The 14,824-nt window shown below is 43.9% G+C and overlaps 1 protein-coding gene across 2 annotated transcripts in view; it reads left to right on the top strand.

The window, feature by feature from the left end:
* The window catches only part of LOC311149767 (tyrosine-protein phosphatase non-receptor type 11-like), an 80,631-nt gene that overhangs the window by 35,169 nt on the left and 30,638 nt on the right, over positions 1-14,824 (top strand). Inside the window, exons 2-8 of one of the 2 annotated variants that reach the window (XM_084186993.1) lie at positions 504-626; positions 10,657-10,851; positions 11,385-11,577; positions 12,821-12,937; positions 13,192-13,305; positions 14,221-14,317; positions 14,410-14,489. In XM_084186993.1, coding sequence (XP_084043119.1) covers positions 504-626; positions 10,657-10,851; positions 11,385-11,577; positions 12,821-12,937; positions 13,192-13,305; positions 14,221-14,317; positions 14,410-14,489 — 919 coding nt within the window. Of the gene's footprint in view, positions 1-503; positions 627-10,656; positions 10,852-11,384; positions 11,578-12,817; positions 12,938-13,191; positions 13,306-14,220; positions 14,318-14,409; positions 14,490-14,824 lie in introns of both variants that reach the window. The other variant, XM_084186992.1, reaches the window with a different exon arrangement.

Raw genomic sequence — 14,824 nt, 5'->3', positions numbered from 1 at the left:
CACTTCATTCAAAATAAATGGCGTTAGCCCTAAATTAGCCTGCCCCAGAGCAGGTTAGTTCTGAAGGATTCGTTGCCATAAAAATGTACCTGGCTAAAAGGTGAGCCACATTCGTCTGACCGGTTATCTCGAGTTGAACTCAGAGTTGACCAAAGTTACTTCACTAATTCCTCAAACCTCATTTGTAGTATAGGGCTCTTCTCTCCAAAAGTTTAACTCTTACGGTTTATGTGTATCTAACTACTGTCACCAAACTGAATCTCTGAATCTTTTTCTGGGAAATAATGATTGATGAGTGAGTTTAAAGCTATTTGTATCAATCAGCTCCTGGAGGGGCCTCTATGTTTTTGTTTTAGCCCGGCATTAACACACCTGATTCCACTGATCAAGTACTTGATAAGTTGAATCAGGTACATTGAGAAACACTGGTTCTGGCGCAGTGACTCTGGATTTGGCGTTTGTGCTCAAAACTATTCTCTCTCTCTCTCTCTCTCTCTCTCCAGGTGGTTCCACCCCAACATCACTGGCATCGAGGCAGAGCAGCTCCTCTTGACGCGGGGGGTCCACGGCAGTTTCCTAGCCCGGCCGAGCAAGAGCAACCCGGGGGATTTTACTCTCTCCATCAAGTAGGGGCCTCCATGTTCCCAGCTAACAAATGTTGGTTCTAAGAACAATCTGGGAAAGTTACTTGTCAAATAACCAAAGGAGAACCTTGAGGGAACGTTACGTGAATGTTCTGTGTTAGCATGGTTCTCTGCTATCGCTTTAGCCTACCTCTTTATCTTAGCGCTTTAGCCTAGGTCTTTAGCTTTAGCCTAGCTCTTTAGCCTAGCGTTAGCAGCCTATGCTCCACATTGCCCCTGGTGTAAAGTTTATCATTCAGAGCAAATTGTCTCCTTGTGCCGACTGAGCAATTAAGTGAGCGCGTGAGTCAAGCCTCAAGAAATGGGCAATAATCGCTTCCCAGTAAACAAGCTAGCGAGAGAGCAAGAGCCTTGCCTTTGGGTGAACAGTCACAGCTTGTGGGAGTCCGAGCTTGAAATATGCCTTCTTTATTACTCTCCCAAGTTTCTATGAACTGGAAAATGTTTGTTTCCCTCCTCGGTTGAAAAAAAAGCAAGAACTGGTCGTAAATAGCCTTTCACAAGAATTCACTTACGCCACAACAGCACTTCGAGGAATATGATCTCCATTGACCCCATGTATGAAATCATCATGACTAACCCTGTCCCATGACATTACATTTCACTGAATTATGAACAGTGAGCTCTGTAGTTGGAGAGCTGAATACAAAAGAGAAACATGGAGTTCTGGTAAACAGCAGGCCTCTGTGATTTCCTGTAGTGCGAGGATAGAGAGTGGCTCTGCTTTGGCAACGGAAGCTTTTAAGAGGCTCATCAGTCAGACGAGCTCATGGAAAAGGTCCAGCATCGTCCTTTAGCTCGCCGCTCTTTAGCAGAGGTTGGATAGGGTAGCGAACAAGAGTGTGGGGGAGGGAGAGAGAGAAAGAGCGTGAGACAGAGGGGGAGTGTGTGTGAGAGAGAGTGGGGGGGGGGGGGAAGACAGAGAGAGAGAGTGTATGTAGGGTAGAGAGAGGGGTGAGAGAAAGTGAAGGTTGTTAGGCTGGCAGCAGCAGTGAGTGTGACAGCCAGGCCAGTCCAGGCAGTAGCTCTTAATAACGTTAAGGCCGGGGGCCCATGTCGAGGTCTGACCCTGCATGCCCCTGGTGGCATGTGGCTTTGTGTTGACTGAGGGCTGCCTAACTGCCTGTGTGTGTGTGTGATTGTTGTGTGTGTGTGTATGTGTGTGTGTTTGCATTCACCAGACGCAATTACATGTATTTGTTGTTCTTCAGACCACAGCCCCTGTGGCTAAACTGTAGTGCAGGCTAACAGCCCGTTCTCTCAATTTATTCTATTGAGTCTGTCAACAAAATTCTAACTACAAGGTACACCGTATTTAAAAGGATGGCTTAAGATAAATGTACTGAAAACCCTATTGAATTAAAAAAATCTGTTGGCCAGCATGTGGAAAGGTTTTCAGCGGTTGAATGACATTTATTCAGCGCGTGCAAGGGAACCACGCCAGCAAAGCCCGTTACACACCTTCATAAGGTAAGTCTGGATACCAAATACTGAGAAGTGCGTAGGAAAGGCGTGCATAGGAAATTACACCTTTCTTAAGTCAGAATTGGGCCCTAAACCTGTCAGGGTCCAGTGTGACCAAGCTAATTGTCTCTTACTTGTATGCTCACACATACTCCCACATCACAGACACACTCTATAGCATTCTCTCACACACTGTCATATCACACACACTCTCTCAATCATATATACTCACAAACAATCTCATATCACACACACACACTCACTCATATAAACTCACACACACTCTCACGCACTCTCTCACACACACACACACACACAATGAGAGAGTAATTACCAAGTCATTAGTGTAGTTTCTTCTTACCAGCATGCTATTAGGGGTTGTCCAGCTTGCCTCTCCGTATAATGGATGCCCTGGGACTCCAATGGGCTGTTATCTCATTCTCCCTGCTTTTCCCTTCGCTTATCTCCCCCTCCCTTCTTTCCTGGGCTGGGCAGGGGGCTGGATGGCAGGGGAAGGACTGGGGTGGTGGTGGTGGAGGGGGAGGAGTTAAACATTTTCTGCTATGATGTTAACTGTTCCAGTAGTGGCCGGAGTAGACCGCAATGTGTGGTTAAGTAGACCGTGTGTTCTGTTGTTATGAGAGAGGCCTTGACAACCGCAGCTCTATACATTGCTCTATGCTGCATTTTGAGGGAGTGAGAACTTACACGGCCAAGCATTATGTGGCCAATGTAATTGTGAAGCGAATGTTCACTGAGTATACAAAACATTAAGAACACCTGCTCTTTCCATGACATAGACTGACCAGGTGAATCCTGGTGACAGCTATGATCCCTTATTGATGTCACTTGTTAAATCCACTTCAATCAGTGTAGATGAAGGGAGGAGACAGGTTAAAGAAGGATTGTATCAAGAATGGTCCACCACCTAAAGGACATCCAGCCAATTTGACAGAAGGGGTGCAACTCAATATTAGGAAGGTGTTCCTAATGTTTAGTATACTCAGTGTATGTAATTCTCAGAGCAAAAGAAGTGCCTTGGTTTTTCATTGTTTTCTTTCAGTAAAAATGTTTTGGGGATATAGCCCACAACTTATTTTGTTCTAGTCAAATACCGACCGTATTATCTCCCAAGATAATTTGATTTGGTTATGGTCACGGCCGTGTATATCCCCCCTCAAGCCGATACCACGACGGCCCTCAAAGAACTTCACTGGACTTTATGCAAACTGGAACCCACATATCCTGAGGCTGCATTTATTGTAGCCGGGGATTTTAACAAAGCAAATTTGAGGAATAGGCTGCTGAAGTTCTATCAACATATCGACTGTTGAACGCTGATAAAAACCTTGACCATTGCTATTCAAACTTCCGGGATGGTTATAAGGCCCTCCCCCGCCCTCCTTTCGGCAAATCTGACCACGACTCCATTTTGCTCCTCCCTTCCTATAGGCAGAAACTCAAACAGGATGTACCCGTGCTAAGGACTATTCAACGCTGGTCTGACCAATCGGAATCCACGCTTCAAGATTGTTTTGATCACGCGGACTGGGATATGTTCCAGGTAGCTTGCGAAGATAATTTAGATGAATACACTGAAACAGTGGCTGAGTTTATCAGGAAGGGTATAGGAGATGTTGTGCCCACTGTGACTATTAAAACCTACCCTAACCAGAAACCGTGGATAGATGGCAGCATTCGCACAAAACTGAAAGCGCGAACCACCGCATTTAACCATGGCAAGGTGACTGGGAATATGGCAGAATACAAACAGTGTAGCTACTCACTCTGCAAGGCAATTAAACTGGCAAAACATCAGTATAGAGACAAAGTGGAGTCGCAATTCAACGGCTCAGACACGAGACGTATGTACCAGGGTCTACAGACAATCACGGACTACAAAAGGAAAACCAGCCATGTCGCCGACGTCTCGCTTCCAGACAAGCTAAACACCTTCTTCGCCAGCTTTGAGGATAACAGTGCCACCGACGCGGCCCACTACCAAGGACTGTGGGCTCTCCTTCTCCTTGGCCGACGTGAGTAAGACATTTAAGCATGTTAACCCCCGCAAGGCTGCCGGCCCAGACGGCATCCCTAGCCGCGTCCTCAGAGCATGCGCAGACCAGCTGGCTGGTGTGTTTACGGACATATTCAATCTCTCCCTATCCCAGTCTGCTGTCCCCACATGCTTCAAGATGGCCACCATTGTTCCTGTACCCAAGAAAGCAAAGGTAACTGAACTAAATGACTATCGCCCCGTAGCACTCACCTCTGTCATGAAGTGCTTTGAGAGACTAGTCAAGGATCATATCACCTCTACCTTACCTGTCACCCTAGACCCACTTCAATTTGCTTACCGCCCCAATAGATCCACAGACGATGCAATCGCCATCACACTGCACACTACCCTATCCCATCTGGACAAGAGGAATACCTATGTAAGAATGCTGTTCATTGACTATAGCTCAGCATTCAACACCATAGTACCCTCCAAGCTCATCATTAGGCTCGAGGCCCTGGGTCTGAACCCCGCCCTGTGCAACTGGGTCCTGGACTTCCTGATGGTCCGCCTCCAGGTGGTGAAGGTAAGAGACAACATATCCACTTCGCTGATCCTCAACACTGGGGCCCCACAAGGGTGCATGCTCTGCCCCCTCCTGTACCCCCTGTTCACCCATGACTGCATGGCCAAGCACGCCTCCAACTCAATCATCAAGTTTGCAGACGACACAACAGTAGTAGGCTTGATTACCAACAATGACGAGACAGCCTTCAGGGAGGAGGTGAGGGCTCTGGGTGTGTGGTGCCAGGAAAATAACCTCTCACTCAACATCAACAAAACAAAGGAGATGATCGTGGACTTCAGGAAACAGTAGAGGGTGCACCCCCCTATCCACATCGATGGGACCGCAGTGGAGAAGGTGGAAAGCTTCAAGTTCCTTGGTGTACACATCACTAACAAACTTAAATGGTCCACCCACGCAGACAGTGTGGTGAAGAAGGCGCAACAGAGCCTCTTCAACCTCAGGAGGTTGAAGAAATTCCCCCGCTATCATCCAGAAGGCGAGGTCAGTACAGGTGCATCAAAGCTGGGACCGAGAGAATTAAAAACAGCTTCTATCTCAAGGCCATCAGACTGTGAAACAGCCATCACTAGCACACTAGAGGCTGCTGCTGCCTATTGAAATCACTGGCCACTTTAAGAAATGGAACACTAGTCACTTTAATAATGTTTACATATCTTGCATTACTCATCTCATATGTATATACTGTATTCTATAATATTCTACTGTATCTTAGTCCATGCCGCTCTGTCATTGCTTGTCCATATATGTATATATTCTTAAATTCCATTCCTTACTTAGATTTGTGTGTAATGGGTATATGTTGTGAAATTTTTAGATATTACTTGTTAGATATTACTGCACTGTCGGAGCTAAAAGCACAAGCATTTCGCTACACCCGCAATAACATCTGCTAAACACGTGTATGTGACAAATAACATTTGATTTGGTGTATGTTCTAGTATCATGTCTCTATGCTCTTGATCAGAGAAGTTTAGAGGGCATTAGCTGGGACTGTGGATGGATTTTCTCCCCGTATTACGTATGCCATTGCCTCCATTCACTTCCATTAGACATATTTCCATTGCAGTCGGGCTATTTATAGATCCAATCAATTAAATGCATTGGCCAAATAGACCTATAGAATGTTGATTCATCTCATTTTGATAAGTGGATTGTGTTCTCACTGGATACTATGTAACAGAGACATGTGGCCATGGTGGTCTAGTGGTTAGTGACTCTGCCCTCAGCACTCACATATACTGATGTCGACATGTGTACGAATCTGTCCAAAGGCCTGTTTGATACACACGTTTGTAATTAGAGATAGGAAGCCAGTAGATAAAAGGAAAGTGGGGAAGAGGGACTACATAGTGTCATTGTGTGTGTGTTCCTTCTTCCTGAACCATGGGTGGGCCAGTGAAGATTGATAATGACCTAATGTTGCTCCAGATGTAAAACAACAAGTGCAGCGGCCTCCATCCTTGTAGTCAAAAGGGCTTGTAGGTAGATAGATCCTACACCTCCACCTTCCCGCCCGCACGCACACACACACACACACACACACACACACACACACACACACACACACACACACACACACCTTTGTTTTACTATCCTTGTGGGGACCAAACAATTGATTCCCATGCAAAATCCTATTTTCCCTAACCCAAACCCCTAACCCTAAATTCTAACCCTAAACCTTTTTATTGTGGGGACTGTTCTTGTACCAGAAATTCTCACGTGAATTGTTATTTCGAAAGGCCAAACCCACTGCTGGTGTGTGTGGCCAAAGACCTCTATATGACCATAGCAACCGGTTCCAATCCAAGTGCCAATGCCGTTTAGCAAACTCCAGGCGGCGCTATGGTCAGATTACATAAAAATAGAGGTATTTGGTCACGTACACCAACAGTGGGTTTGGCCTTCAAAACAACAATGCATATGCAGAAAATACCTCATCCCTACTGTAAAATATGGTGTTAGATCTTTGCTTCCCTTGTTAAGATCAATGGCATCATGAACCAGGATATTTTAGCCAAAAACCTGGTTGCCTCTGCCAGGAGGCTGAAACTTGGCCGCAAGTAGATCTTCCAGCAAGACAATAACCCCAGGCACACGTCAAAATCCACAAAGAAATGGTTAATTGAACACAAAAATCAACATTTTGCAATTGCCACCTCAGTCTCCTGACTTGAACCCCATTGAAAACCTGTGATTTGAATTGAAGGGGACAGTCCATAAACTCAGAGGAAGGATTTCAAGGATCTGGAAAGATTCTGAATGGAGGAATGGTCTAAGATCCCTCCCAACGTGTTCTCCAAACTCATAAAACATTTTACAAAAAGGCTCAGTGTCGTTATCCAGGGTGCTGGAGTACTGAAAACAGGGGATCCAATCATTTTGACCCCTATCTTTTTTAGATAGTTTTTATATAAATATATATTAACATTTGAGCTCAGTATTTGTATTATTTATTTTATACAGTCTTTTTGCTGATCTTTATCAAGGCATCCAATAATTCCTGACCCCACTGTATGTCCAAAAAACAATATTCACATAATTCTGTACAACAGCATTGCCATTGTCAAAATCAGCTTAATGGATGTTGTATGGCACAATTATTATGTGTGCTATATCTCCAAGTCTGCAAGAGACCAATCCCATCCGCAGAGTAAAATCTAGTTGGATGTTTTTGGCTCAATGCGATGTCATTAATTGTGTTAAACTCCCACAAACAGCCTGGTGCAAGCTCGCACACGCACACTCACACACACAAACAGTGCAGCCGCCACGGGCCATTAGTAGCCACAGACAGGGAGGCATACTGCTCCACTCAAACATTCATAACACAATTACAGGGAAGGAGAGAGTGCAGGTTTATATATATGAGAGAGAGAGAGAGAGAGAGAGAGAGAGAGAGAGAGAGAGAGAGAGAGAGAGGAAAAGTTCCACTTTATATGACCGTTACTTGATCATCAATTTGCAGAGAGGACTAGCTAATTGCATTAAAGCTAGATATCAGATAGCATAATGTGCAGTTTTGTCAATTTTTTAACCTCCTGAGTTAGATCGCTAGCTACAGTATGATATTTTTTGTAAATGTGTGTAGAGTGGGAGTTGTGGTTTGCTGCAGGCTCAAAAACCGACTTATTCTAAATGTGTAGGTGTACTAAGACAAAGTTCATGTTTGTGCATTGGTTTGGCCTTTTGCTGCAGTGGGGGAAAAAAGTATTTAGTCAGCCACCAATTGTGCATGTTCTCCCACTTAAAAAGATGAGAGGCCTGTAATTTTCATCATAGGTACACGTCAACTATGACAGACAAATTGAGAAAAAAAATCCAGAAAATCACATTGTAGGATTTTTTATGAATTTATTTGCAAATTATGGTGGAAAATAAGTATTTGGTCACCTACAAACAAGCAAGATTTCTGGCTCTCACAGACCTGTAACTTCTTCTTTAAGAGGCTCCTCTGTCCTCCACTCGTTACCTGTATTAATGGCACCTGTTTGAACTTGTTATCAGTATAAAAGACACCTGTCCACAACCTCAAACAGTCACACTCCAAACTCCACTATGGCCAAGACCAAAGAGCTGTCAAAGGACACCAGAAACAAAATTGTAGACCTGCACCAGGCTGGGAAGACTGAATCTGCAATAGGTAAGCAGCTTGGTTTGAAGAAATCAACTGTGGGAGCAATTATTAGGAAATGGAAGACATACAAGACCACTGATAATCTCCCTCGATCTGGGGCTCCACGCAAGATCTCACCCCGTGGGGTCAAAATGATCACAAGAACCACACAAAAATCCCAGAACCACACGGGGGGACCTAGTGAATGACCTGCAGAGAGCTGGGACCAAAGTAACAAAGCCTACCATCAGTAACACACTACGCCGCCAGGGACTCAAATCCTGCAGTGCCAGACGTGTCCCCCTGCTTAAGCCAGTACATGTCCAGGCCCATCTGAAGTTTGCTAGAGTGCATTTGGATGATCCAGAAGAGGATTGGGAGAATGTCATATGGTCAGATGAAACCAAAATATAACTTTTTGGTAAAAACTCAACTCGTCGTGTTTGGAGGACAAAGAATGCTGAGTTGCATCTAAAGAACACCATACCTACTGTGAAGCATGGGGGTGGAAACATCATGCTTTGGGGCTGTTTTTCTGCAAAGGGACCAGGACGACTGATCCGTGTAAAGGAAAGAATGAATGGGGCCGTGTATCGTGAGATTTTGAGTGAAAACCTCCTTCCATCAGCAAGGGCATTGAAGATGAAACGTGGCTGGGTCTTTCAGCATGACAATGATCCCAAACACACCGCCCGGGCAACGAAGGAGTGGCTTCGTAAGAAGCATTTCAAGGTCCTGGAGTGGCCTAGCCAGTCTCCAGATCTCAACCCCATAGAAAATCTTTGGAGGGAGTTAAAAGTCTGTGTTGCCCAGCGACAGCTCCAAAACATCACTGCTCTAGAGGAGATCTGCATGGAGGAATGGGCCAAAATACCAGCAACAGTGTGTGAAAACCTTGTGAAGACTTACAGAAAACGTTTGACCTGTGTCATTGCCAACAAAGGGTATATAACAAAGTATTGAGAAACTTTTGTTATTGACCAAATACTTATTTTCCACCATAATTTGCAAATAAATTCATTAAAAATCCTACAATGTGATTTTCTGGAGAAAAAAAATCTCATTTTGTCTGCCATAGTTGACGTGTAGCTATGATGAAAATTACAGGCCTCTCTCATCTTTTTAAGTGGGAGAAATTGCACAATTGGTGGCTGACTAAATACTTTTTTTCCCCACTGTATTGCTCTGAAATGTTAACTGGAAATGGAAAAATAGAAAAATTATGTACATTTAGTAGCTGTCTTTTCAACTCGTTCTTGACTTCTTGTTTCCATGCTGATGAGAATGTTTCGGTTTAGAATGCTGTGTGCGTGCATGTGTGTGTGACATTGTGTCTCTTTGTGGCTGTGTATTTTGTGAAGTGGCAGACTGTTTTCTGACCTTATCTGTGCTCCCTAGCCACCTGCATTTAGTGAAAACCAGTTGCTCTCAAATACTCACTCCAAATCAATCTCTTCTAAGCCCTTAATATGAAATCAACAGGGTATTATAGAGGGATAATCTTGTCTGATAAGGTTTTTCTTACTAGCAAAACAGTCTTATTTCCACATAGACTTGATTAACAAATGGTTTCCTCTTGTGCAGAAATGATTGGGTATTCACGGTACCACATCAACCTGTTATTTTCATGTGGGTTTTCGTGGTGTTCTCGCTTGCTCTGTTCAGGCACACGCAGCCACGTACATAAACACAAACACACACTCTGGCCGTATCCGAAATCTGGCTTTACTACTCACAACCTTTTACTTAGTAGTCTTAAACAAATCTACTTTAAAACAAAAGTATACACCTCACACACATGGTTATGGTCTTAAAGAAAGAAGACACCTGTACCATGTCAGATATAGAGTTGAAATGTAATACGTTTTGAGTTTCATCCCAATATTACACTTTATGTACATCACAGAAGTCTGAAATATAACAAAACCGTTTGACATAGAAACACTGCATACACATTTTTTGAAATTTCACATACTATAAAACATTATTGTTTCGCTTACCCAAAATGCCTACTATTTAGAACGCAAGTACGGGTATTTGGACACACTCTCTCTCTCTGTCATACCCACACACACACCCACACATACTTTTTCTCATTCACATACACTAATGAAACACATTGCTGCGGTTCCAAATAGGTGCTGAGCACGACCTGCGGCTAGAATACATTATCCTTTCAGCAGGCCTCACATCACACAAACACACACAGAGAGAACAGTTGTACCCTATTAACCTCTGCTACATGCTGCAGGGTGCATCTGTTACATAATATATAGTAATCTATCTGAAACAATGTGCACTATGACTAACCCTGACTCCAACCTCTCTTCCCCTGTGTGTGTGTCAGGCGGAACAATGAGGTCACCCACATTAAGATCCAGAACTCAGGGGACTACTACGACCTGTATGGAGGGGAGAAGTTTGCCACGCTGGCAGAGCTGGTGCAATACTACACAGAGCAGCACGACCTCCTCAGAGAGAGGAACGGAGACGTCATCGAGCTCAAGTACCCACTCAACTGTAAGGACCCCACCTCCGAGAGGTACGCACAAACACACACACACACGCATGCACACACACAGCTGCACACACACATAAATGAAAACAACCACAGACACAGCATTTACAATAAAATGCGCGCACACACACACCCTGTTATAACCTTCACGAACGTATCTGTGCTGGCATTTCTGTCTCTCTACACAGTGGGAAGTACAGTGTATCAGTTTGCATCTAATTCCAAGAACAACGTGTGATCTCTGTAGAGGATGGTTTCTGTGATTTCTCCATGAAACACCCGTTGAGATCTCTTGCTGGAACCTCCTACACATTTACATGTGCAAGCGCTCATACAGAGAAACACACAGACACACACAATTTAGATTTCTTTGTAAACACCATCACATGTGCAAACTCACACGGTCAGAAACACACACACACACACTTTTCGATTTCTTATGTAAACAATTACACGTAAATGGAAGGGTTGGGGTGATTTCCATTTCCTCATTACTTTTTAATAGTATTAGTATTTTCAAACATAATAGTCATAAATTGTCTACCGATCTACACTAGGTGGTACCACGGGCACCTCTCTGGGCGCGACGCTGAGAAGCTGCTCACGGACAAGGGCAAGCCTGGCAGTTTCCTGGTACGGGAGAGCCAGAGCAAGCCGGGTGACTTTGTGCTCTCTGTCCTCACCAATGAGGAGAAACACGAGAACGTAGACCGCAAGACCAAGGTCACCCACGTCATGATTCGCTACCAGGTAAGACCAGCTAGGGCCTTCACATATACAGTGGGGTCCGAAATTATTGACATCCTTGATAAAGATGAGAAAAAATAACTGTATGTAATAAATAATTTAAATACTGAGCTATATTGTATGCTCAAAAAATACAATTGCTCAGAGAAAGATCTTGTTTAACAAGTAATACTTTTTTTCCCAAAGGTAGAGGTCAAAATTATTGACACCCCTGTTTTCAATACCTTTCAATAACCTCACAATACGAGGATAACGGCACTGAGCCTTTTTCTATAATGTTTTATGAGTTGAAGAACACATTCTGAGGGATTTTAGACCATTCCGCCATACAAAATCCTTCCAGATCCTTGATATCCTTCATCTACACTTATGGATTGCCCTCTTCAATTAAAACCACAGGTGACTGAGATGGCCATTACAAAATATATATATTTTGTGGCCAATTAACCATTTCTTTGTGGATTTTGATGTGTGCCTGGGGTTATTGTCTTGCTGGAAGATCCACTTGCGGCCAAGCTTCAGCCTCCTGGCAGAGGCAACCAGGTTTTTGGCTAAAATGTCCTGGTACTGGGTAAAGTTCATGAAGGCGTTGACCTTAACAAGAGTCCCAGGACCAGTGGATGGAAATTGCCCCATAACATCAAAGATCCACCACCATATTTTACAGTAGGTATGGGGTTATTTTCTGCTCATGCATTCGCATTTCGACACCAAACCCACCACTGGTGTGCGGGACCAAAGAGCTCTATTTTCATGTTATCTGACCAAAGCACCGGTAACCAATCCAAGTGCCAATGCCGTTTAACAAACTCCAGGCGTTTACATTTGTTGGATGACATGAAAAAATTGCTCTTTGGCCACTCACACTAGTGGTGGGTTTGGCGTCGAAATTAGAATGCATGAGCAGAAAATAACCCCATACCTACTGTAAAATATGGTGGTGGATCTTAGATGTTAGGAGAATTAGGTTAAGGTTAGGAAAAGGGTTAGGGTTAGCAAAAATGCTCCCGACGCAACTCAAACATGCAACTTTTGACATTAGCTGCATCCCTTCTAGCCATGACCAGCTAGTAAGGACTAGAATGCTTGTAGGGCTAGCAGGTAGGCTAGGGGCTATCCGGCTAGCTGGCAGGGATAGCAGGCTAGTAGGGATAGCAGGCTTGTAGGCAAGCTAGCTGTCAGGCTAGTAGGGGCTAGCAGGCTAGAAGGGCTAGCAAACAACATAATTTATGTGTGTTTCCAGCAGGATGGGAAGTATGACGTGGGTGGAGGAGAGAGGTTTGACACGCTGGCTGACCTGGTGGATCACTACAAGAAGAACCCCATGGTGGAGAAGAGTGGAATTGTTGTTCACCTCAAACAGGTGAGAGACTGGACCAGTGCATTCAGACAGCCGCACATGAAACAATGTTGGACTTGTAAAGAAAATGGAAGCCATGTTGTTTTCAGAACAACATCTACTCTGATAAAACCGGATGTGTTAAGTATATTAATTAAGTGTCATTCAAAGGATGGGTATGCTGCAAATTCTATAGCAGTAATATAATTTAATGTGAAGGGTGGATCATATGATAATCCATGGAGTTAATGTACTGCTCTTCCCTTTCCCAACGGAAGCCCTTCAATGCCACCAGGATAAATGCAGCCAACATTGAGAACAGGGTGAAGGAACTAAACAAAGTGGCCGACAACTCAGAGAAGCCCAAACAGGGATTCTGGGAAGAGTTTGAGGTACGAGAGCGGTGGTATCGTCATCACCGCCAGTGTGTTTAAATGACTGTGGATTACACATATCATCTCATATTCCAAAACATGGAAGTCAAGATTAAGAGAATGTAAATCCAGTATGTTCATGAGGCATTTCCTGAAGGACAACACACAGCACATTATTGTTAACTCTAAGATGGACACCACTGGTTCCTGTCATAGTCTGGTTATGGGCCCTGATCAAAGGTTGTGCACTATATAGTGTGGTCCTCTGTAGCTCAATTGGTAGAGCATGGTGCTTGTAACGCCAGGGTAGTGGGTTCGATCCCCGGGACCACCCATACGTAAAAATGTATGCACACATGACTGTAAGTCGCTTTGGATAAAACCGTCTGCTAAATGGCATATTATATTATATTATTATTATATAGGAAATATGGTGCCATTTGGGATACAACCTGGGTCTAAGGGATTTGTCTCATTATAACCTCTTGATTTTACCCTCAGCCTCCCCTAGGGGCAGTGGATGGGTACACACTGCATAGGGCCAGGTGTGTTCAGGCATGACTATACAAAAAGTTGTCTAGCATGAGTTTACATAATAAGATTCATGATCTGATGTACATCCAATCCATAGTGACCCCTACTGTATATGTGACCAAACATACCCAAAGCAGGCCTAAGCCAAACTCAAATTATTATGATCTAATTATATTTACATTACATGTCAGACTGATGTCCTTAGTGTAATAGTTAACTCGTGCTTTTTCTGTGGCTCAGATTCTTCACTCCAAAATGACATCCTAGGCTTTGGTCAAAAATATTGCACTAGATTGCCATTGGGGAATGCCATTTCAGATACTGCCTCTGTCTGACTTTTTTGTATGTCTTCTTTCTCTCACCTTGTTCTCTTCTCTTCTTTCTTCTCTCTTCTTCCAGGTGCTACAGCAGCAGGAGTGTAAGCTCCTCTACCCTAGGAAAGAAGGGCAGAGAGCAGAGAACAAGAGTAAAAACAGATACAAGAACATCCTCCCTTGTGAGTGAGATATCGACCTGTACCTCCTGTCTACAAAACCTCCCTGTGCGTGTGTGACCAAAGACCCTAATCCCTGTCTATCTGTGTTCCAGTTGACACCACACGGGTGGAGATCAGGGAAGCAGATACAGACGTGCCTGGCTCCAACTACATCAACGCCAACTACATCAGAGTGAGTTCTGGAAACAGCCTGGAGATGAAGAACCAAGAATTGAGTTATGCACTTCATAGCTGAGTGGAATAATTGCACTTAGGGGCGAATCCTAACTTCCACTTAAGTAAATGTTTCCCTTAATCTCCCATTGACATCAAAGCATGACTAATGCTGCTTTTTGACTATAACACCAGTGTTACACTAGTGTATACACCCTTATGTTATACTAGGGAAATTGTCAGCTAGGGCTGACAGTGAGGACTTGTGAAGAGCAGAATCAACAACCTCTGCATAATCAAACGAGTTGCTTTGTGAGAAGGTGTTAAAGTTGACAGTTAGCCATTGTTATGTAA

The sequence above is a fragment of the Coregonus lavaretus genome (genome assembly GCF_964263955.1).
Source record: "Coregonus lavaretus genome assembly, chromosome: 22".
Classification (NCBI taxonomy): Eukaryota; Metazoa; Chordata; class Actinopteri; order Salmoniformes; family Salmonidae; genus Coregonus; species Coregonus lavaretus.
The sequence above is the reverse complement of the archived record's forward strand: the minus strand, read 5'-3'. Positions and strand labels throughout refer to the sequence as shown.